Source organism: Oncorhynchus clarkii, chromosome 21, assembly GCF_045791955.1.
Source record: "Oncorhynchus clarkii lewisi isolate Uvic-CL-2024 chromosome 21, UVic_Ocla_1.0, whole genome shotgun sequence".
NCBI classification, from domain to species: Eukaryota; Metazoa; Chordata; class Actinopteri; order Salmoniformes; family Salmonidae; genus Oncorhynchus; species Oncorhynchus clarkii.
In genome coordinates, this window is record NC_092167.1 from 25,445,217 (window position 1) to 25,469,761 (window position 24,545).

At 42.0% G+C, this 24,545-nt stretch overlaps 1 protein-coding gene across 1 annotated transcript in view; it reads left to right on the top strand.

Annotated features, from left to right (window-relative positions):
- LOC139378796 (protein O-GlcNAcase) overlaps positions 1-24,545 on the top strand; it is a 57,775-nt gene that overhangs the window by 21,848 nt on the left and 11,382 nt on the right. The window contains exons 8-18 of the mRNA XM_071121300.1: positions 7,066-7,183; positions 7,336-7,487; positions 8,938-9,024; positions 9,280-9,737; positions 10,333-10,507; positions 10,671-10,727; positions 10,905-10,990; positions 12,825-12,929; positions 13,301-13,392; positions 13,648-13,831; positions 14,025-14,184. Coding sequence (XP_070977401.1) covers positions 7,066-7,183; positions 7,336-7,487; positions 8,938-9,024; positions 9,280-9,737; positions 10,333-10,507; positions 10,671-10,727; positions 10,905-10,990; positions 12,825-12,929; positions 13,301-13,392; positions 13,648-13,831; positions 14,025-14,184 — 1,674 coding nt within the window. The remainder of the gene's footprint in view (positions 1-7,065; positions 7,184-7,335; positions 7,488-8,937; positions 9,025-9,279; positions 9,738-10,332; positions 10,508-10,670; positions 10,728-10,904; positions 10,991-12,824; positions 12,930-13,300; positions 13,393-13,647; positions 13,832-14,024; positions 14,185-24,545) is intronic.

Consider the following 24,545-nt stretch of genomic DNA (forward strand, 5'->3'; position numbering starts at 1 on the left):
TCTGAATTGCCATACATGTTTAAAGCTTTTCGACCTGTCCCCAAATTAATATAATTGGTTCAGAGTTTTTGATATTTTAACCTGCGTGTTGTGATTGTGTTTGGTGTGGGGGAACAAAATGTATTTATGCACGATGGCTCACGATGGCAGCTGGTTTAGGTTCCGCGTTAGAGGATCTCATGTCAGATGTCTACAGGTTAATCTGCCTCCCCTAAAGCCTATTCGCATAGGAAGTTGCTATAGACCACTGAATGCTAAACGTCAGTATTTGGACTGTGTGTGAAATACTCGATAATGTATGTGACATCAACAGAGGGGTATATTGTCTGGGTGACCAAAAGATTGACTGGTTGTCACCAAGTTGTCCACTCAGAAATAAGCTTCAAGCAGTAAATAATACTTGCAATCTTGTTCAGGTTATCAGTCAACATACCAGGGTATTTACAAACAGAACTGGAACTAAGTCATCCACATGTATTGACCACATCTTTACTAATGCGCCCAAAATCTTCCCTAAAGCAGTATCCAGACCCATTGGATAGTGATCATAATATAATAGCCATATCTAGAAAAAACTAAGTTCCAAAGACTGGACCTAAAGTGGAGTATAAGTGATCATGCAAGAAGTTTTGCGATGTCATAGTTGTGAAAAATATTTATTGTGTGTGATGAGGAACAACCTGACTCCACAATTGAAGTATTTAGGAAATTGGTTTCTTCTGGTTACTCAAGAAACTGACTGTTAACTGCCAAATCCCCATGCATAGATGAAGAATTTTAAAACTGTATGGCTGAGAGGAATGAGGCAAAGGGAATAGCAAATAAGTCTGACAACACAGCAGATTGGCAAACATACTGTATATTTTGTCAATTTACTGTGTCTTCAGAAGTTTTTTTTACAAATGTAATTAATTAAAAAATGAAAAGCTGAAATATCTTGAGTTAATAAGTATTCAACTCCTGTGTTATGGCAAGCCTTAATACGTTTAGGAGTAAACATTTGATTAAGTTAAAAACTAAGTTGCATGGACTCACACTGTGCGATAATAGTGTTTCACATGATTTTGAATGACTACCTCATCTTTGTACCCAACTCATACAATTATCTGTAAGGTCCTTAAGTCGAGCAGTGAATTTGAAACGCTGATTAAACCACAAAGACCAGGGAGGTTTTCCAATGTCTTGCAAAGAAGGGCACCTATTGGTAGATGGGTAAAAATAAAAAAACAGATATTGAATATCCCTTTGAGCATGGTGGTTATTAATTACACATTGGATGGTGTATCAATACTCTCAGGTGTCGATACAGGTGTCCACTCTCCTAACTCAGTTGCCAGAGAGGAAGGAAACCTCAGGGATTTCACCATCGGGTTTAATGGCTGTGATAGGAGAAAACTGAGGATGGATCAACAACATTGTAGTTACTCCACAATAATAATCTAATTGAGTGAAAAGAAGAAAGCCTGTTGAAGATACAATTATTCCAAAACATGCTTCCTATTTGCAACAAGGCTTTAAAGTAAAAGTGCAAAAAAATGTGACAAAGCAATTCACTTTTTGTTGTGAATACAAAGTGTTATGTTTGGGGCTAATCCAATACAACACGTTACTGACTACCACTCCATATTTTCAAGCATAGTAGTGGCTGCATCATGTTATGGGTATGCTTGTAATCGTTAAGGACTGGGGAGTTTTTCAGGATTAAAACAGAAACGGAACTAAGTACAGGCAAAATCCTAGAGGAAGAGATTAATTCACCTTTCAGCAGGACAATAACCTAAAACACAAGGCCAAATATACACTGGAGTCGCATACCAAGAAGACGGTGAATGTTCCTGTGTGACCGAGTTACAGTTTTGACTTAAATCTACTTATAAATCTATGGCAAAACCTGAAAATGGTTGTCTAGCAATGGTTAACAACTCAATTTGACAGAGCTTGAATAATTTTTTAAATAATAATTGACAAATGTTGCACAAACCAAGTGTGGAAAGCTCTTTGAGATTTAACCAGAAAGAATCACAGCTGTAATCGATTCCAAAGGTGCTTCTGCAAAGTATTGACTCAGGTGTGAATACTTATGTAAATTTGATTTCTGTATTTCATTTTTCATAAATGTGGCAAAAAATAAATATTTACTAAAATATATCTATATTTTTTTTTTACCCAATTTTGTGATATCCAATTGCAATCCTGTCTCGCTGCAACTCCCCAACAGGCTTGGGAGAGGCGAAGGTTGAGTCATGCGTCCTACAAAACATCACCCGCCAAACTGCGCTTCTTAACACCCGCCCACTTAACCCGGAAGCCAGCTGCACCAATGTGTCGGAAGAAACACCATTCAACTGACGACCAAACCCTCACGACGCCTATGGGACTCCTGGTCACTGCCAGTTGTGACACAGCCTGGGATCGAACCAGGAGTCTGTAGTGACGCCTCAAGCACTGCGACGCAATGACTTAGACCGCTGCACCACTCGGGAGGCCATATGCAAAAATTTCTACAAACATGTTTTCACGTTGAAAAAAGGCTGTAACACAACAAAATGTGGAAAAGGGGAAGGGGTCTCAATAGTTTCCGAATGCGCTGTAAATCAAAGGGTGTGAATAGTTTCTGATGGCATTGTAACTAAACAAAAAGAAGAAGAAAGTATTCTATGGCACAAAGAAATTATATAAAGAATGATAGTAAAAAGAATTGGAGTACCTTAACTGAAATTCTAGGCAAATAAGCGAACTTCCATTGAGGCAGACTTGTTCATAACAAAACCCTTTGATATTGCCGACCACTTTAATAACTTTATTTGTTGACAAGATATGCGGACTTAAGCATGACATGCAAGCAAAAAAAGCTGAGCCTTCATATTTATGCATAACGAACTAAATAATTAAATACAAGCACTGTAGTTTTGAGTTCTGCGAAGTTGGTGTGGAAGAGGTGAAGAAATTGTTGTTATCTATAAATAAGGACAAGCCACCTAGTACATTTCTGAAGTTGGTAGTGGAATACATTGCGACTCCTTTTTGCCACATCTTCAATTTAAGCCTGGAATACGGTGTGTGACCTCAGGCCTGGGGGAAGGCAAAGGTCATTACGCTGCCCAAGAATAGCAAAGCACCCTTTTTAATAGTTCAAACAGCCTCTTGCCGGTGCTTGGAAAACTTCGAAAAAAGCTTCTCTATTGCAAATTTGGTTGAGTGGGGTGTACCGCAGTGCAGCCGGCTTTGCCCATTATTGTTTTCTGTTTCTACTAATGACCTTCCACTGACCCGTGGCTATTGAGCAAGTTGAGGAGACAAAACTCCTGAGTGTAACCCTAGATATCAAGCTACCATGGTCAAAACATATAGACACAATGGTTGCTAAAATGGGAAGAGGTCTGTCCATGATAAGGCATTGCTCTGCTTTCTAAACATCTAAATCAACCAGGCATGTCCTACAGGACCTAGTTTTGGCACACATGGACTACTGTCCAGTTGTGCGGTCATGTGAGGGCAAAGAAGGACATAGTAAAATTGCCGTTGGTCCAGAACAGAGCATCACGTATTGCACTTAGATGTACACGGAGGGCTAATGTCAGTGGTATGCATGTCAATCTCTCCTGGCTCACAGTTGAGGAGAGATTGACTGCATCACTATTGGTCTTATGGGTGAGGTGTTGATAGGTTAAAGGTACCAAACTGTCTGTTCAAGCAGTTGACACACAGTCCGGACACTCATCAGTACCACACAAGTCTTGCAACCAGAGGTCTATTCACAGTCCCCAGGTCCAGAACAGAGGCTGGAAAAAGCACAGTATTAAATAGAGCCATGACTACATGGAACTCGCTGCCACAGAGAGATATTTGGAATTCACATGTGAAAAGGTTAAGCTTCTGCTCATAGGAGGGGAGGAGGAAAGGGGAGGCATGATCTGATTTGCCTTGTAGCTGTCCCAGAAGGGGGTGTAGCAATGGTCAAGAGTGCTTGATGAGCGATTAGCACAGGAGATGTTGATACAATGTTGGTAGTATTTTTTTCCTTCAGATTTTCTTTATTAAAGTCTCCAGCTACAATAAATGCAGCCTCGGGATATACATTTTTCAGTTAGCATTTCCAGTGTAGTTCCTTGAGAGCCATCACGGTGTCTGCTTGAGGGGATATATACAGGGACGATCATTCGTTTTTGAATGAAGCAGCTGTCTGTTCTAGCTAGCTATGTTGTGCCAACTGGCAAATGGCGACGCTAACATTAGCTAGCAAGCAAACTGGTTGTGTGCATTGTGCTGGATTTGCCACCCCATTCGTTTCATGTGAAATGTAGCTTGCTAGCTAACTAACGAGTGCACATTCATCAAACCTGACAAAAAAATCCTTCTTCAAGCATTAAACTCCTTAGCTAGATGTAAAGACTGGCTCTAGAAAAAATACATGTATTATGTAGCTTTATTGTTTTAGCAATTGTACGGAGCCCCATCAGTGAGAAAAAAAACAGGCCAGGCTAATCCATTCCATCGTTATTTTTCTTCCATTCCCTTTTTTTTTCTCAATATAAAAATATATTCCCCCAACATAAAACCATGCTCTCAATTAAAAAATGTATTCCCTCAACAATAATGTGTTCCCTCCTGCCAGTTTATTCATGCGCATGTCCTTATCATGGATTGATCACAGTTAAATGAATTCTACTTCAATCTGGGCTTGAAATAGAAAGATTTTCTTTGTTGTTTGAATATGTTACTGAGATAGATCTATTTCCAGTGTCAGTGTTTTCATATGCCTCATGAATCATAAGAGCAAATAATGTGTCACGGGCGTGCAAAACCACTCAATTAGGTGCAATGATGCACTCGCATCCCTGCGCTAGGCAGGTATTCCATCTGGCTCTGCTTCATTACCTTAGCTGTTCTACAGTATATCTATACTTTGGGGGAGTTCATTAACTACCTATCCTTCTGATGAAATGGGTGGGATTACACTGAGAAAAGTTCATTTTTTTCCCCTTTTTGTTGTCACTCCTGTCGGCTCTCGTGGAGGTTTTTGGCTCAGTCAATTTATCCGCCACTAACGAGCATTGCGATTCTGCAAGTAGAAACGACAGGTTCGTCGGTACCAGGTTGGCACGCAGCACAGTACGTCTTTTGATCTAGCAAAAGAAGGAACGGCCTCCTACTGTGCTAAGTACCTATCAGCAGTGAGATTTTTCAATCTTAGATTGCTCACAGTGTTCTCCAATCTCAAAAAAACATTTTAGAGAAAATGCCATTATCCTCGCAAGGTGGGGTATTGAAAGGTATTGAAACTGAGGTGTCAATACTTTTGACCTATGGGGTTTTTATAATAATGTATAACTTTTTATTGTTTACAAATTTTGGGGGGCATACAATATAGCTCAGTATTTGTATTATTTATTTTATCATATTTTTTGCTAATATATTTGAAGGGTGCCACTGATTATGGACCTGGCTGTATATGTAATATACACTGCTCAAAAAAATAAAGGGAACACTAAAATAACACATCCTAGATCTGAATAAATGAAATATTCTTATTAAATACTTTTTTCTTTTACATAGTTGAATGTGCTGACAACAAAATTATAAATGAAAATCTAATTTATCGACCCATGGAGGTCTGGATTTGGAGTCACACTCAAAATTAAAGTGGAAAATCACACTACAGGCTGATCCAACTTTGATGTAATGTCCTTTAAAACAAGTCAAAATGAGGCTCAGTAGTGTGTGGCCTCCACGTGCCTGTATGACCTCTCTACAACGCCTGGGCATGCTCCTGATGAGGTGGTGGATGATCTCCTGAGGGATCTACTTCCAGACCTGGACTAAAGCATCCGCCAACTTCTGGACAGTCTGTGGTGGATGGAGCGAGACAAGATGTCCCAGATGTGCTCAATTGGATTCAGGTCTGGGGAACGGGCGGGCCAGTCCATAGCATCAATGCCTTCCTCTTGCAGGAACTGCTGACACACTCCAGCCACATGAGGTCTAGCATTGTCTTGCATTAGGTGGAACCCAGGGCCAACCGCACCAGCATATGGTCCCACAAGGGGTCTGAGGATCTCATCTCGGTACCTAATGGCAGTCAGGCTACCTATGGCGAGCACATGGAGGGCTGTGCGGCCCCCCAAAGAAATGCCACCCCACAACATGACTGACCCACCGCCAAACCGGTCATGCTGGAGGATGTTGCAGGCAGCAGAACTTTCTCCACGGTATCTCCACACTGTCACTCACGTCTGTCACATGTGCTCAGTGTGAACCTGCTTTCATCTGTGAAGAGCACAGGGCGCCAGTGGCGAATTTGCCAATCTTGGTGTTCTCTGGCAAATGCCAAACGTCCTGCACGGTGTTAGGCTGTAAGCACAACCCCCACCTGTGGATGTCGGGCCCTCATACCACCCTCATGGAGTCTGTTTCTGACCGTTTGAGCAGACACATACACATTTGTGGCCTGCTGGAGGTCATTTTGCAGGGCTCTGGCAGTGCTCCTCCTGCTCCTCCTTGCACAAAGGCGGAGGTAGCGGTCCTGCTGCTGGGTTGTTGCCCTCCTACGGCCTCCGCCACGTCTCCTGATGTACTGGCCTGTCTCCTGGTAGTGCCTCCATGCTCTGGACACTACGCTGACAGACACAGCAAACCTTCTTGCCACAGCTCGCATTGATGTGCCATCCTGGATGAGCTGCACTACCTGAGCCACTTGTGTGGGTTGTAGACTCCGTCTCATGCTACCACTAGAGTGAAAGCACCGCCAGCATTCAAAAGTGACCAAAACATCAGCCATGAAGCATAGGAACTGAGAAGTGGTCTGTGGTGATCACCTGCAAAACCACTCCTTTATTGGGGGTATCTTGCTAATTGCCTATAATTTCCACCTGTTGTCTATTCCGTTTGCACAACAGCATGTGAAATTTATTGTCAAGCAGTGTTGCTTCCTTAGTGGACAGTTTGATTTCACAGAAGTGTTATTGACTTGGAGTTACATTGTGTTGTTTAAGTGCTCCCTTTATTTTTTTGGAGCAGTGTATTTTATAATATATAATATATTTTATTTTGCTTCTCTCCCCCCAGGTAGTAAGGTAATCTCTAGAGAGCTGAGTGTAGAGGGTCTGTCTGAAGTACAGTCTGTCCTACAGCGCCCTCCTCTGGTGTGGGACAACCTGCATGCAAATGACTACGACTCCAGGTAGGATAAGATTAAATGAGATGAGAAGATAAAATAAGGTCTTCTATACTTTGTCTGTATATTTTGTTTATTGTAAGACATTGTCAGCACCATTTCACCAGGTCAAATTATTGGTACATGCAAATGTACTTGGTGAATGAGGTTAACTCTTATTGTGATTCCCTGGGTCCCTTCAAGGGTCGCTACCCCCAGCTTGCCACCCAACTCCGGGGCTTGCTACTTAACCCCAACTGTGAGTTCGAGGCCAACTACATACCCCTGCACACGCTGGGGACTTGGTACCGCACTGGGAGGAAGGAGAAGAAGGGTAAGAAAAGGGGTGAGGGATGAAGGAGGGGAGTGGATGAGGGATGGGGGAGGAAGGGAGGGAGAGGAGGGGGAAGGAGGCAGAGGGATGGTAGTGGGTGAGGGAGGGAGGAGGCAAGGAACATTTTGGACAGATAAGTGACATGGTGTTAGAGAAAAACACACACACACTGGGTACACTGACACTATCAGAGCAGCAGACCCTTAGACTAGCGCTACACACGGTGACAACATCATAGAGGGATTGGGGGGAGGAAGGAAGGGGGGCGAGAGGAGGGGGAAAGAGGGAGAGGGATGGGGAGGCAGGGAGGAAGGATAGATGCGAGAGAGGAGGAAGGTTGATGTCAACTAAATATTTTTGGACAGATAAGCGACAGGGTGTTATAGATAAACACACACTGGGTCCACTGACACTATCAGAGCAGTAGACCCTTAGACTGACGTTATCCACAGTGACAACATCATAGAGGGATTAGGGAGAGAGAGGGAAAGGAGAAGGGAGAGAGAAGGAAAGAGGGATGCATTCAAGAGGGGAAAGAGAATTTAAGCGCAAAAGCATGAGATCAAAAAGACAAGTGAGGGGTGAAGAAAAAAAGACATTGAGTGAGGTCAGAAAGGAAGGATGGAAGAGCGATGGACAGTAAAGGAGAAAGAGAAGGATAAAGAGACAATTGAGGGAGTGAGTGTGAGAGGGGGTGAGTGTGAGAGGGGGTGAGTGTGAGAGGGGGTGAGTGTGAGAGGGGGTGAGTGTGAGAGGGGGTGAGTGTAAGGGGGAGTGAGTGAGAAAGGAGTGATAGAGAGAAAGAGACGACTGGAGCGTGTGAGTGGGCTGAGAATCAGAACACTCAGTGCCTCCACACCCCTAGGGGTAACCGCTATCACCAGGGTTACGATAGAATGTTGGGGGTCAGGCCAGTGTGATACATGATCAGACTGGCTCATTATATTTGCTTTGCAAAAAATGTATACATTTTACTCAAGTTCTGACTGAACTACTTTTCACATACATTTTGACAAACCATGTGTGTCATATCAAATCAAAATGGTTAGCAGCGTAGCGAAATGCTTGTGATTCTAGTTCCGACAGTGCAGCAATATCTAACAAGTAATCTAACAATTCCACAACAACTACCTAATACACACAAATCTAAGTAAAGGATTTGTCTGTATCATCATATATGGATGCACAATGACTGAGCAGCATAGGCAAGATGCAATAGATGGTATAAAATACAGTATATACATATGAGATGAGTAATGCAAGATATGTAAACATTATTAAAGTGGCATTATGAAAGTGACTAGTGATCCATTAGTGTTTTTTTTTGTGTATGTGAGTGAATGTGTATTTCTCACCATAGTGTGTATGTGTTTCTAACAATGATGTGTGTGTGAGTGAATGTGTATTCTTCATCTTGTTTTGTGTGTTCCTAACCATGGTGTGTGTGTAGATGAGGAGCACCAGTACTGTCCAGAGATGGCGCTGTCTACTGCACTGCACGACTGGATGGAAGAGCTCAGCCAACCACTGCAGCCAGGTTGTGTGTGTGTGTGGGTGGTACTCAAAAGATCTCAACTCAGCTTGATCTCAACTGTTCATCCTGATGTGGATTCAGATCTGTGTCAATTCTAATTCTACCAATCTACTCATTCTAAAATTCTCATTTTAAATCTACTCATTCAAATTCTATACTTGTAATTCTATAATTCTACTCATTCTAGTTTTATAATTTGAATCATTCAAATTCTATAATTCTACTCATTCTAGTTCTATATGTGTGACTTCTCCACAGGTCGCCAGAGCAGACAGGCAGACCAGAGGTCATCGGGTCAAAAGTCGGGGACCCTAGAGAGTGAAAACTGTAACCCCACCACCAGAGAACGTCTCCCTAAACCCCCTAGAGAACCTCCGCAGGGGGACAGCCCTCCCCCCTCCAGCCCTGAGGGAGAGGAAGGGGTGAGGAGGGGGGAGAAAGAAGGAAGGAGTGAGGGAGGAGACGGAGAGGAGAGAGAGAAGAAACTCCACAACAACCAGTTCCAACAAGGGCCAGGCCAGCCAAGGAGTCCAGGGGGGGTGCTGTGTGTTGGGAAGGCTCCTCTAAGCGAGTCCCAAATCCGTCTGCTGGTAGGTCTCCACTACCTTCCCCATGAGCACGGCCCATCAGCCCAGAGATTGTTACAGGACCTCACCTGGCTCAAAGAACACTGTCATCTGGTCAGCGCCAATGGCAAGAAGGGACCGCCGCAGAAGGTCTGTGTGTGTGTGTGTGTATGTGTTTGTTTGTGCCCATTTACTGAATCTGATGGCATCTCAACTGTATGTGTGTGTATGTACACTATGTAAAAAAATAACATTGTATTTGTGGCACAGCGGTCTAAGGCACTGCATCTCAGTGCTAGAGGTGTCACTACAGACACCCTGGTTTGAATCCAGGCTGTATCACAACTGGCTGTAATTGGGAGTCCCATAGGGCGGCGCACAATTGGCCCAGCATCGTTGTAAATAAGAACTAACTTCTTAACTGACTTGCCTAGTTAAATAAAGGATAAAAAAAAAAATAATAATTGGTCACATGCATCGCAAACAACAGGTGTAGACTAACAGTGGTGCTTACTGATGGGGCGTTCCCAACAATGCAGAGAGAAAAATAGAAAAGAATAGAAAGATAATAACACTGGGAATAAATACACTATGAGTAACGATAACATGGCTATATACACGGTAGACCAGTACCGAGTCGATGTGCAAGGGTACGAGGTAATGTGTGTGCGCCTGTGTGTGTGTGTCTGCATGCTTGTGTGTGTGTGCCTTCATGCTTGTGTGTGTGTGTGTGTGTGTGTTGCAGGCGGAGGAGTGGCGTGGCCGAGCGGCTGGGTTCCTAGGTGTGTGTGAGGAGATTGCAGCGCTGCACAGTAGTGTAGTGAGTGGAGTGAGCAAGGCCGTGCTGTATGACCTTTACCCTTACGTATGGGACCTCAGAAACACTGCACTGGTGGCCAAGGCCTTCATCTGCTGGCTCGGTGAGTAGAGGGGGGAGGGAGGGAGAAGGAGAGCGAGAGAGGGGTTAAGAACAGAAAAAACATTTTAAACTTGGATAAAGTAGACACTGTAACATTTACTATACTCTCTTTCTCTCCACTTCTCCCTTTATCTGTCCTCCCCCTCTCTCTCTTTCTGTCTAAGATGGGCGTGTGTTGAGTGACAGCTCTCCGTTGGGTTCCTGGAGGAACTGCTTCCACTGTGAGTAGAGGTGACTCCTGACCCCTCAACCCTGATCCCTCAACCCCAACCCCTGACCCCTCCACTGTCTTTGACCCCTGATCCTTCAACCCTGAACCCTCATTGGGTCGTTATGGAATTGGGCATGGTCTTCCTTAAATGCTGTGTGATTGACAGGTGGGTTCTCATCTATGATAGGGTGCGGGACGACCACGGGGGCAGAGTTACTGGGGGTGGAGTCAGAACCCTGGGTGTTCAAAGGGGGAGTGTCCGGAGAGTTGCAGGTAGGACCGTGTGTGTCTGTATGTGTATGTGTCAAACAAATCTTATGTCACATGAACGTGTTTAGCAGATTTTATTGTGGGTGTGCAAAATGCTTGTGTTTCTAGCTCCAACAGTGCAGTAATATCTAACAATACACACAAGGAATGGAATTAAGAATATATAAATATTTGAATGAGCAATGTCAGAGCGGCATAGACTAAGATATAGTGAAATAGGATACAGTGTATACATATGAGATGACTGATGCAAATTATGTTAACATTATTAAAGTGGCCAGTGATTTCAAGTCAATGTATATAGGACAGCATCCTCTAATGTGCTAGTGATGGCTATTTAACAGCCTGATGGCCTTGAGATAGAAGCTGTTCTTCAGTCTCTCGGTCCCATTTTGATGCTCCTGTACTGACCCCGCCTTCTGGATGATAGCAAGTTGAACAGGCAGTGGCTCGGGTGTTTGTTGTCCTTGATGATCTTTTTGGCCTTCCTGTGACATCGGATGCTGTAGGTGTCCTGGAGGGCAGGTACCTTGCCCCCGGTGATGTGTTGGGCAGAACGCACCACCCTCTGGAGAGCCCTGCGGTTGCGTGCGCTGCTTTTGCCGTACCAGGCGGTGATACAGCCTGCCAGGATGCTCTCAATTGTGCATCTGTAAAAGTTTGAGGGTTTTAGGTTTCAAGCCAAATTCTTCAGCCTCCTGTTTTATTTAATTCATTTTTTAAACCTTTATTTAAGTAGGCAAATCAGTTAAGAACAAATTCATATTTACAATCAGGCCTACACCGGCAAAACCCGGATGACGCTGGGCCAATTGTGCGCCGCCCTATGGGACTCCCAATCACAGCTGGTTGTGATACAGCCTTCTTCACCACACTGTCTGTGTGGGTGGACCATTTCAGTTTGTCAGTGATGTGTACGCTGAGAAACTTGAAACTTTCCACCTTCTGCACTATGGTCCCGTTGATGTGGATGGGGGGTGCTCCCTCTGCTGTTTCCTGAAGTCCACGATTCACTCCTTAGTTTTGTTGCTGTTGGGTGAGAGGTTATTTTCCTGGCACCACACTCCCAGGTCTCGTCATTTTTGGTAATCAGGGCTACTACTGTTGTGTCGTCTGCAAACTTGATGATTGAGTTGGAGGCGTGTGTGGCCACGCAGTCATGAGTGAACAGGGAGTACAGGAGGGGGCTGAGCACACATCCTTGTGGGGCCCCAGTCTTGAGGATCAGCACAGTGGAGGTGTTGTTTCCTACCTTCACCACCTGGGGGTGGCCCGTCAGGATGTCCAGGACCTAGTTGCACAGGGCGGGGTTCAGATCCAGGGCCTTGAGCTTAATGATGAGCTTGGAGGGTACTATGGTGTTGAATGCTGAGCTATAGTCAAGGCATTCTTATTCCGATTGGTCAGACCAGCGTTGAATAGTCCTTAACACGGGTACTTCCTGTTTGAGTTTCTGCCTATAGGAAGGGAGGAGCAAAATGGAGTCGTGATCAGATTTGCCAAAGGGAGGGCCGGGGAGGGCCTTGTAGATATCCCGGAAGTTGGAGTAGCAGTAGTTGAGTGTTTTAGCAGCACGAGTACTACAGTCAATGTGTTGATAGAACTTCAGTAAAGTTTTTCTCAAATTTGCTTTCTAAAAATCCCAGCTACAATAAATTTGGCCTCAGGATATGTGGTTTCCAGTTTGCAAAAAGTCCAGTCTGTGTGTATTATGTTGTTTAATGTAAGCGCATGTATAAGATAATATATTCATTTAATTTAAAATACATTAATTTTCCATGTATTGTGTCTTGCTTACTTTCACGAGCTTGTTTGACATTTTATGTCTGTCCTACAGATGCTTCTACCTATAGGCAGTAACAGTGAACTGTTCAGCCACCCTCCTCCTCTCTTCCCCACCTCACGACTCTACAACATACGACCCTACCACAACAAGGACAAGGTGAGAGGACATTTTCACACACACACACACACACACACACACGTCGTTCTATCAGCTGACTGACTCTGTATTGTATGGTGACTTTCTGTGTGTATACATTATTTTTGTTATATATGATTATGTTATATATTAAGCCCATGACGGTTCTATGGTCGAGAGCTGCCAATACCCTAGACCAGGGACTTGCAACTCCAGTTCTCAGGGGCCTGATTGGTGTCACACTTTTGCCCCAGCCCCAGCTAACACACCTGACTCCAATAATCAACTAATCATGATCTTCAGTTTAGAATGCAATTAGTTTAAATCAGCTGTGTTTGCTAGGGATGGGGAAAAGGTTAAACACCACTCATATTATACCTCCTGTCCCCTAGGCGGAGCTGTATTGTATGGTGCGCCAGCTTCAACAGGGAGCCCAGGGGAGCCCTGATTCCAGCCCAGCACATCCTGACCTCATCGGAGACAGGTGTGTGTGTGTGTGTGTGTGTGTGTGTGTGTGTGTGTGTGTGTGTGTGTGTGTGTGTGTGTGTGTGTGTGTGTGTGTGTGTGTGTTCCTATGCTATGAGTCGAGCCAAGCTGTACTGAGCTGGCTTTGTTATGCATGGTTCAGGTCGGCAGAATAGTGTCAAAAGGGTATGTGTCTCTGAGCGTGCAAGCTTGAGGACAAATGATCAACAGTTTGTATGCCTGTGTATTTATATGCATGTGTGTGTCCCTGCAGGTGTCTGGGGCCCTGCCTGGCTTTGTGTCCTGAGTACAGCATGGTGCTGGAGGATGAGCTAGGTGTGTGTGGGTGTGTGTTGGGTGTCGTAGATGTTCGTTCCTTCGCCAAGCGCTGCCAGACTTGCTGGATGCCCGCCATGAGAGATAAATACCCACCACGCACCGGACATGCCAACTCACAGGTTAGAACAAACAAACACACACACGCAGGTAAGAACACACACATAACACACACACACACTCATTCTCTCCCCCATCCCGCTCTCTATCCCTCTCCCCTTCCCTCTCCATCTCTCTCTCCAACCCGCTCTCCACCCCATCCCCATCCCTCTTTCTTATGTATTATCTAACTCCAGTTCCCCTCCTGTCCTGTAGGAGGTGTTGCAGCAGATGGAGGAGGACCAAGGAGAATACCCAGACTCTCTTCTCTACCACTTTCCCTCCCAGCTCCGTCTGGATGCTTTGCCTGACCTGGTGGACATCAGTGTGACCCGCTGCCTGCTAACCGCACTCCTCACTGCCCTTAAAGCCAATGGTGAGAGTGTGTGTGTGTGTGTAAGTGGACATCAGTGTGAACCCGCTGCCTGCTGACAGCTTTATTTACTCCACTGAAAGCCCACTGTGTGTGTGTGTGTGTGTGTGTAAGTGGACGTCAGTGTGAACCTGCTGACAGCTTTATTTACTGCACTGAAAGCCCACTGTGTGTGTGTGTGTGTAAGTGGACGTCAGTGTGAACCTGCTGACAGCTTTATTTACTGCACTGAAAGCCCACTGTGTGTGTGTGGTACATGCAGACATTGCCTTTTGAGGATAACTGTCTGTCCTCGATGGTTTAGGCCCAGGTATAAAAAGTTACAATGATTTATCAAATTATTTATTGGTTATAGACTCCCCTACGTATATATTTGGACAGTGAAGCTAAAACGTATAATTTTGCTCTATACTCCAGCATTTTGGATTTGAGATCAAATGTTTCATATTAACACCTTTTTATTTTAGGATATTTTCATGCAAATCTGTTTTACTATTTAGAAATGAAAGCACTTTATGTATCTAGTCCCCTTATTTGAAGGTGTCATCAGTTCAAATTCACTTATGTAAGGGAAAAACGCAGACATTCTGTACATTACCTTGGAAATAATGGACGACGTAGCGGCACAAGGTCGGAGCCGAGTCCCTTTGCGGAGTAAATTTTTCCAAGGTAATGTGCATAACGGAGGCGTTTGGCCCGCTTATACCACAGTTGGCAAAGAAAATAATAATGAAGCACACATTTAGGGGTAGAAATAAATATTTTGTGTTGATATTTACATTTTTAAAAGATAATTCATACTTCTTCATATTTTGGTTGCTAGAGAAGCGACCCAGTATTTTGATATTTATGGTCGCAGCCCAGTTGTTTGTTCTATATGTTCTGTTGCCATGCTTGGTGGAAACGTTATTGTCCCTTGCTTCCTAGCTAGCCAACGGCTAACACAGTCACCTCTGCAACCAGAATTACAGCGAAGTAGCCGCATTTGAGTTTGTTTAAGCTGTTTTCTATTGACATTCATTTGGATACATCCATATCAATGAGCTGATGATGCTTGATTTTGCCTGGCATAGCTAGAAAAGTGTTTCTTCTCGTCAGGACACTCAGCACTGTTCATTATGAGGAGATCGCATTGCATATCAAACTCTAGGCTAGAAGCTAGCTAAATAGTTTGTTGCTAGCAAACCTGCCAATATGACTGCCAAATTAAAAATACTAGTTGCTGACAACATCTGGTCAAACTAGAAACATTTGGGAATATTTGACAGCAAACTGCCACTTGCGTCATGACTGCAACAGTAGGGACCAGAGAAATTCATGTTCATCACTCACCATCTTAGATCATCAGATGCTCAAAAACAAATAAATGCTGCTGGCTATCTACGTTTTTCAAATCAAATCAAATTTTATTGGTCACATACACATGGTTAGCAGATGTTATTGAGAGTGTAGCGAAAATGCTTATGCTTCTAGATCTGACAGTGCAGCAGTATCTAACAGGTAATATCTAACAATTTCACAACAATACCTAATATCTAACAAATAACGCAACAAAACCTAATACACACAATTTAGTAAAGGAATGGGATAAGAATATATAAGTATAAAATATATGGATGAGCAGTGACAGAGCGGCTAAGATGCAATAATAGTAAAGAATAGATAGTGAAGGATACAGTATATACAGTTGAAGTCGGAAGTTTACGTACACCTTAGCCAAATACATTTAAACTCAGTTTTTCACAATTCCTGGTATTTAATCCTAGTAAAGATTCCCTGTTTTAGGTCAGTTAGGATCACCACTTTATTTTAAGAATGTGAAATGTCAGAATAATAGTAGAGAGAATGATTGATTTATTTCAGCTTTTATTTCTTTCATCACATTCCCAGTGGGTCAGAAGTTTACAAATACTCAATTAGTATTTGGTAGCATTGCCTTTAAATTGTTTAACTTGGGTCACACGTTTTGGGTAGCCTTCCACAAGCTTCCCACAATAAGTTGGGTGAATTTTGGCCCATTCCTCCTGACAGAGCTTGTGTAGGCCTCCTTGCTTGCACACGCTTTTTCAGTTCTGCCTGCAAATTTTCTATGGGATTGAGGTCAGGGCTTTGTGATGGCCACTCCAATACCTTGACTTTGTTGTCCTTAAGCCATTTTTCCACAAGTTTGGAAGTATTCTTGGTGGTCATTGTCCATTTGGAAGACCCATTTGCGACCAAGCTTTAACTTCCTGACTGATGTCTTGAGATGTTGCTTCAATATATCCACATACTTTTCCTCCCTCATGATACTATCTATTTTGTGAAGTGCACCCTCCTGCAGCAAAGCACCCCCACAACATGATACTGACACCCCCGTTCTTCACGGTTGGGATGGTGTTCTTCGGCTTGCAAGCCTCCCCCTTTTTCCTCCAAACATAATTATGGTCATTATGGCCAAACAGTTCTATTTTTGTTTCATCAGACCAGAGGACATTTCTCCAAAAGTACAATCTTTATCCCCATGTGCAGTTGCAAACCGTAGTCTGGCTTTTATATGGCTTTTATATGGCTTTTATATGGCTTTTTTATGGCATATATATATGACTCGTTTTACTGTGGCTATAGATACTTTTGAACCTGTACAATGTTTTTTCAGAGGTCTTGGCTGATTTCTTTTGATTTTCTCATGATGTCAAGCAAAGGCACTGAGTTTGAAGGTAGGCCTTGAAATGCATCCACAGCTACACCTCCTTAGCCATTCAGAAGCTTCTAAAGCCATGACATAATTTTCTGGAATTTTCCAAGTTGTTTAAAGGCACAGTCAACTTAGTGTATGTAAACTTCTGACCCACTGGAATTGTGATACAGTGAAATAATCTGTCTGTAAACAATTGTTGGAAAATTACTTGTCATGCACAAAGTAGATGTCCTAACCGACTTGCCAAAACTATAGTTTGTTAACAAGTAATGTGTGGAGTGGTTGAAAAACGAGTTGTAATGACTCCAACCTAAGTGTATGTAAACTTCCGTCTTCAACTGTACATATGGCATGAGTAATGTGAGATATGTAAACATTCTTAAAGTGGTATAATTAAAGTGGCATGTGTTCCATTTATTAAAGTGGCCAATGATATCAAGTCTGTAGGTAGGCAGCCGCCTCTCTGTGCTAGTGGTGGCTGTTTAACAATCTGATGGCCTTGAGTTTGAAAAACAGCTTCTATCTCTCTGTCCCAGCTTTGATGCACCTGTACTGACCTCGCCTTCTGGATGGAAGTGGGGTGAACAGGTAGTGGCTCAGGTGGTTATTGTCCTTTATTATTGTTTTTGCCTTCCTGTGACATCTGGTTTTGTAGATGTCTTGGAGGGCAGGTAGTTTGCCCCCAGTGATGCGTTGTGCAGACCGCACCACCCTCTGAAGAGCACTGTGGTTGTGGGCTTTGCCGGTACCGTGCCAGGTGGTGATACAGCCCGACAGGATGCTCTCAGTTGTGCACCTATAAAAGTTAGTGAGGGTTTTCAGTGACATGCCACATTTTTTGTCCTTCTTCACCACACTGTCTGTGTGCGTGGACTAGTTCAGTTTGTCTGTGATATGTATACCGAGGAACTTAAAACTTTCCACCTTCTCCACTGCTGTCCCATCAATGTGGATAGGGGGGTGCCCCCTTTGCTGTTTCCTGAAGTCCACGATCATCTCTTTTGTTTTGCTGACATTGAGTGAAAGGTTATTTTCCTCACCTCCTTCCTATAGGCTGTCTCGTCGTTGTTGGTAATCAAGCCTACCACTGTTGTGTCGTCTGCGAACTTGATGATTGAGTTGGAGACGTGCATGGCCACGCAGTCGTGGGTGAACAGGGAGTACAGGTGGGAGCTGAGAACGCACCCTTGTGGGGCCCCAGTGTTGTGAGGATCAGCGGCGTGTAGATGTTGTTTCCTACCTTCACCGCCTGGGAGTGGCCCATCAGGAAGTCCAGGACCCAGTTCCACAGGGTGGGGTTGAGACCCAGGGTCTCAAGCTTAATGATGAGTTTGGAGGGTACTATGATATTGAATGCTGAGCTGTAGTCAATAAACAGCATTCTTATATAGGTATTCCTCTTGTCCAGATGGGATAGGGCAGTGTGCAGTGTGATGACGATTGCATTGTCTGTGGACCTAATGGGGCGGTAAGCAAATTGGAGTGGGTCTGGGGTGACAGGTAGGATGGAGGTGATATGATCCTTGACTAGTCTCTCAAAGCACTTCATGGTGACAGAAGTGAGTGCTACGCGGCGATAGTCGTTTAGTTCAGTTACCTTAGCTTTATTGAAAACAGGAACAATGGTGGCCATCTTGAAGCATGTGGGGACTGGGATAGGGGTTGATTGAATGTGTCCGTAAACACACCAGCCAGCTGGTCTGCGCATGCTCTGAGGACGTGGGCCGACAGCCTTGCGAGGGTTAACGCGTTTAAATGTTTTTCTCACGTAGGCCACAAATCGGGTTTCCTCATAGGACCTGCATTTGTGCAGTTGTTGGTTAGAAGCTCTGTAACTTTACAGCAAGTGCAGTCTGCATGAGTAGGCGCATATTGCATCATGATTGCAAGGTGTCCCGATATCTTTTCCAACTTTCCCATTATCTGGTTTTAATGTCCATTCTAGAATGCATTCTAGAAATCAGAAACAAGTTTTCAACAATGCTGTGTGATGGGTTCTGACTTCGAAACTAGAAATATTGTTAATCCTCAAGTATCCTATGGAAATCAGAAGTGCCAAACTCTGGTTTCTACACCAGAACTTTATGGTTATGTGTAAAGATCAAGACAAGAGACCGAGGACAACCATCCAGCTCACCAACAGATCTTCTCTGGAGGCGAGCGAAGAATTGGGAGTTCCTCATCAAGCAAAATTTGAGGTTCATGAGGATCTGACCTCAGCGGACAAAGTGACAAGAGAGAAACTGTGGCTGCAGCTCAAAAGGCAGGGAAAACTACTTTTTTTTTATCAGTGCAAGAGTGATCATCGATGGGAAAGAAATGCGTCCAAATCTGAACATTTTTGAGAGAGAGCCAGTCTAACTCGGAAAGAACTGGCAGGCCAAAAAACTGCCTAATTACCAGGTGAAAAGCTGCCTTTTATTACACAAAATGTACACAAACACTTGAATGAGAAAGAAAAGGCTGACCTGAGAACTGGTAAACTGAACACTAACTATAGTTGAATAACTGCTTATTGTAAAGTATACACAATGTCTCCCCCTTGTGGGAGTAAGAATTATTTGGTAACTTTATGACCTATTTTTGTTTGTTTTTGTTGGAGAGGATAATAATGGGATGGAAATCCTTTTGAGTTACATATCCTTAGGAAAAGCTTATGTTAGCATAACAATGTTATTGGTTGAATTTGGTCTTTATCTCTTTGTTCAATTAATGTCAGGGGTATTTGTAATATACTCAAACGTAAGACTATGTTCCTGTATTGCAAATGGTTTAATGCAGACTTTTACATTCTACAAGAGACTCATGCGTGTTCTTCCGATCTGTCTTTTTGGAAAAATCAATGGGGTAACGATATCTGGCTATCATATGACAACAACCACTCTGCAGGTATAGCAGTTTTAAGAGGTGCTTTTAAAGGGAAGGTCATCAGTAGTAAGACTCACCCCTCTGGATGTTGGTTAATGTTGACAGTGAATTTCAACAATGAAACTTTTTTACTAGGGAATATTTATGCATCCAACAACAAACAAAACAACAGGATATTATTTCAAGAATTTGAAGAAGCCTTATTGGATATCAAAATGATCTTAGGTGGAGATTTTAATTCTGTATCTAATGTGATGACTGACAGATATCCCTCTCCTAACAGATCCAGCATTGTTAATCCTGAGTTTAATAATCTATGTCTCGGTTTTGGATTAGTCGATATTTGCATATCTAAATATCCTGATAGAAAGGACTTCACTTGGAGTAACAAGGACATGTGCAGACAGTCAAGAATTGACTTCTGGTTGATTTCTAATTCATTAGATAATACTGTAGTTAAGGAATCAATTGAACAATCAATTCTTACTGATCATAAAGTTATATTCTTATCTTTAAATATGAATGGATCTGAAGCTAAACCGAATCGGAGTTATTGGAAACTCAATAGTAGACTGTTGGAAGATGATAATTTCAAGATGAATGCCAAAGATAATATACAAGACAATTGGAGGAAAGCCCAACTATTTAAGTCTTATGCGAAATATTGGGAATGAATGAAGTATGAAATAAGACAAACAGCCACGAAGAGAGGTAAAGAAATTGCTTAACTTAAAATATTGAGGGAAGATAAACTTAAGGAAATACTTTCCCTAATATCTATGGAGGACCTTGATGAAGAAGGAAAGAGTCAGTTATTCTCTTTACAATTAGAAATGGACTGAATGTATGAAGAGAGAGCAAAAGGGACATTTGTAAGATCAAGAAGGAGATGGTTGGAGGAAGGTGGAAAAAAGTACAAAATACTTTTACAATTTAGAGATTTTTTTTTTATCTGGATTTACATTATTCACAAGCTTAATATAGATGGCCAAGGAAATGAAAACCCCCAAAGATATTTCAAAATATGTTTCAGAATTCTATGGTAACCTTTATACCAGTAATGCCTGTCTTACTAGTGACATATCTGCCTTTCTAGACTCTGTCAAAGACTATGCAAAATTCATAGCTAAAAGACTTCCAAAAGTCTTGATGAAATTATTTCTATCAATGAAATATAAAAAATGTATCAGCAAGTTAAAAGAGAACAAATCTCCAGGGAATTCTTTAAAATTTTCAGGAGGATATTGTGGAATTTATATTTCATGTTTTTAAGGAGGCAATTGATTTTGGGGTCCTGCCTGTTTCCTTGACACAAGGCCTCATTTCTGTAATACCCAAACCAAACAGAGATTCTATGATGTTAGAAAATTGGAGACCAATCACATTAACCTCTTTGATCTCTAGGGGCGCTATTTCATTTTTGGATAAAAAACGTTCCCGTTTTAAGCGCGATATTTTGTCACGAAAAGATGCTCGACTATGCATATTCTTGACAGTTTTTGAAAGAAAACACTCTGAAGTTTCAGAATCTGCAAAGATATTGTCTGTAAGTGCCCCAGAACTCATTCTACAGGCGAAACCAAGATGATGCATCAACCAGGAAATGAGCAGAATTTCTGAAGCTCTGTTTTCCATTGTCTCCTTATATGGCTGTGATTGCGCAAGGAATGAGCCTACACTTTCTGTCGTTCCCCCAAAGTGTTAGCAGCATTGTGACGTATTTGTAGGCATATCATTGGAAGATTGACCATAAGAGACTACATTTTCCAAGTGTCCTCCTGGTGTCCCTGCGTCGAAATTGGAGCGTAAAGCCAGGTGCAATTATTTTTCCATTTGAGAGCAAGGAGAAACCAGGCTTCAACGAAGGATATATCATTGAAGAGATATGTGGAAAAACACCTTGAGGATTGATTCTAAACCACGTTTGCCATGTTTCAGTCGATATTATGGAGTTAATTTGGAAAAAAGTTCGCGTTTTGAGGGCTGAATTTTCGTTTTTTTTTTTTTTTTTTTTTTTTTTTTTTGGTAGCCAAATGTGATGTACAAAACGGAGCTATTTCTAATACACAAAGAATCTTTTTGGAAAAACGGAGCATCTGCTATCTAACTGAGAGTCTCCTCATTGAAAACATCAGAAGTTCTTCAAAGGTAAGTTATTTTATTTGAAGGCTTTACTTGTTTTTGTGATAGTTGCCTGCTAAATGCTAACGCTAATGCTAACGCTAATGCTAACGCTAAATGCTACGCTAGCTAGCTACTGTTACACAAATGATTGTTTTCCTATGGTTGAAAAGCATATTTTGAAAATCTGAGATGACAGTGTTGTTAACAAAAGGCTAAGCTTGAGAGCTAGCATATTTATTTCGTTTCATTTGCGATTTTCATGAATAGTTAACGTTGCGTTATGGTAATGAGCTTAGGTCTATAAATAGAATCCCGGATCCGGGTTTGGTCGTCGCAACAGGTTAATGAACAATGATGGAAAGCTACTTGCATCTATCTTTGCAGAAAGATGGATACCTTGACCAAATCATTGATGATACCCAGTCTGGTTTTATGAAGAACAGACATATATGTAATAATATTCGAGTAGTTTTGGACTTGTTAGACTACAATGAGCACATTATGGAAGATAGCTTTATTTTATTTGTAGACTTTTACAAGGCATTTTATACAGTTTAATGTAATTTTATTTTTGAGACTTCGATTTTGGGGTTTTGGTCAATATTTTCAAAGTGTAATTAAGACACTTTACAATAATAGTAACAGCTCTGTTAAATTATCCCATGGAACTTCACAGATATTAGACATGGAAATAAACAAGGATGCCCAATTTTTCCTTTCTTATTTTTATTAGTCACACAAGTTATGGCACTTCATATAAATAAGGATAGTTTTAGGAGTATTCAGATACAAGACAAAGAGAAAATGTTCACAATTGTCTGACAACATCTTTTTGAAAGATCATAATGAAGTCAGGAAAGAAATTGTGTGTTAATGCCTTCTCACATGTATCTGGTTTATTTCTGAATATTTGGAAATGTGAATTATTTGCGTTGAAAAGATGTGACTTAAACTCAGTATGTAATATCCCTGTAAAATATGTGATCACATATCTTGGTATTAAAGTTAGCAAAGATCAGAAAGAAAGGGCCAGCTTAAATGTCTCTCCTATTGGGAAAAGATTTAACTCCTGGTTATTAAGAGATCTTTCTTTATCTGGACGTGTACTTTTATCACAATCTGAAGGTCTGTCCAGATGAGTTTATACCTCCCTTGCCTTGGATGTTCCTCTGTCAGTAACTAAAATGGTTGATACTCAATTATTTAACTTCATATGGAGGAATAAACCTCATTATTTCTGAAAAGCAGTAATATGTAGCACCCAAAGTGAGGGAGGGTTGAATGCTCTGGATTTTAAAACCTCTAATATAATATTTAAGATCAATTGGATACAGAACTATTTAAGAAATAAGGATTGCATTTGGAATATAATCCCTAATTTAATATTCCAATATTCCACCAGATTGGTGGTCTAGAATTATTACTCAAATGCAACTTTAATATGGGTAAAATCCCTATTAATCTTTCATTAACAAGTACTTCTAACTTGGAACCTCATGTACAAACACAATATTTCCCCACATAGGTATACAATATGGAATAATAAAGACATAAAATACAAAAAAAGAGTCTTTATTGTTCCAGAACTGGTTTGACAACATTATTTGGGTTAAACAATTATTGAATAATGATGGCCAACTATATGATTATCAAGAATTTATGAGAACACACAATGTTAAATTCACTCCTGAGGAGTACCAAATTGTTGTTAGAGTTGTCCCTAAATGTACTATTCTTCTTTTAGGAGAATATAACCAAGTGCAACTGTTGAGAATTTTGTAGCCTCAATACGTTTTTTAAATTTTATTTATTGTACCTTTTATCTAACCAGGCAAGTCAGTTAAGAACAAATTCTTATTTTCAATGACGGCCTAGATAACAAAAATGGCTGGTGGCTTTGGTCAACTATTTCAAGCTCGAGTACTATCCTGGTTGAGTCAACATTGATGCAGATGCACTGTCTAGAAGACCAATCAAGAGGATGACTGGATTGAAGTTCCAGGTCTTGGTGTCAAAGCCAACTGTCGGACCATTGCTATGGAGGTGACACCGTCTGACATCCAAAACTGTGCAGCCGTGATGTTAGGAGTCACCCCAGAAGCATTGCCTAATGCCTACGTGAACCTCATAGTCCTTACCTGCCTCAACTGGATGTTGCAGCGCTTGAGAGAGCCGAGCAGAGTGATCCTGTGATATCTCATGTCATGGGAGCTGTGAAAACAGGAAATGACCAATGTGCCCCACTAGAGTTGGAGTGTATAGACTTCCTCTCTCTGAAGAATGACATGAAGAACATTAGTAACATCACTCTAATGACAGATCACTTCACTCCCTATGCCCACTAAAGACCAGAAAGCCAGCACTGTGGCCAAGGTGCTTTGTTAAATGTCCATTATGGCCTGAATTCCTGCATCAACTCTGATCAGGGACTTTGAAAGCAGACTCATCCGGGAGGTCCTTCAGCTGGCTGGGATGAAGAAGTCATTCACATCGCCATACCATCCTCAAGAAAACCCGCAGCCAGAGAGATTCAATCGCGCACTGCTCTATAGGAACTATTTAAAAAAATATATATATATATATTTTTTTTGTTGTTGAATTTTACCTCTTTTTCTCCCCAATTTCGTGGTATCCAATTGTTTTAGTAGCTACTATCTTGTCTCATCGCTACAACACCCGTACGGGCTCGGGA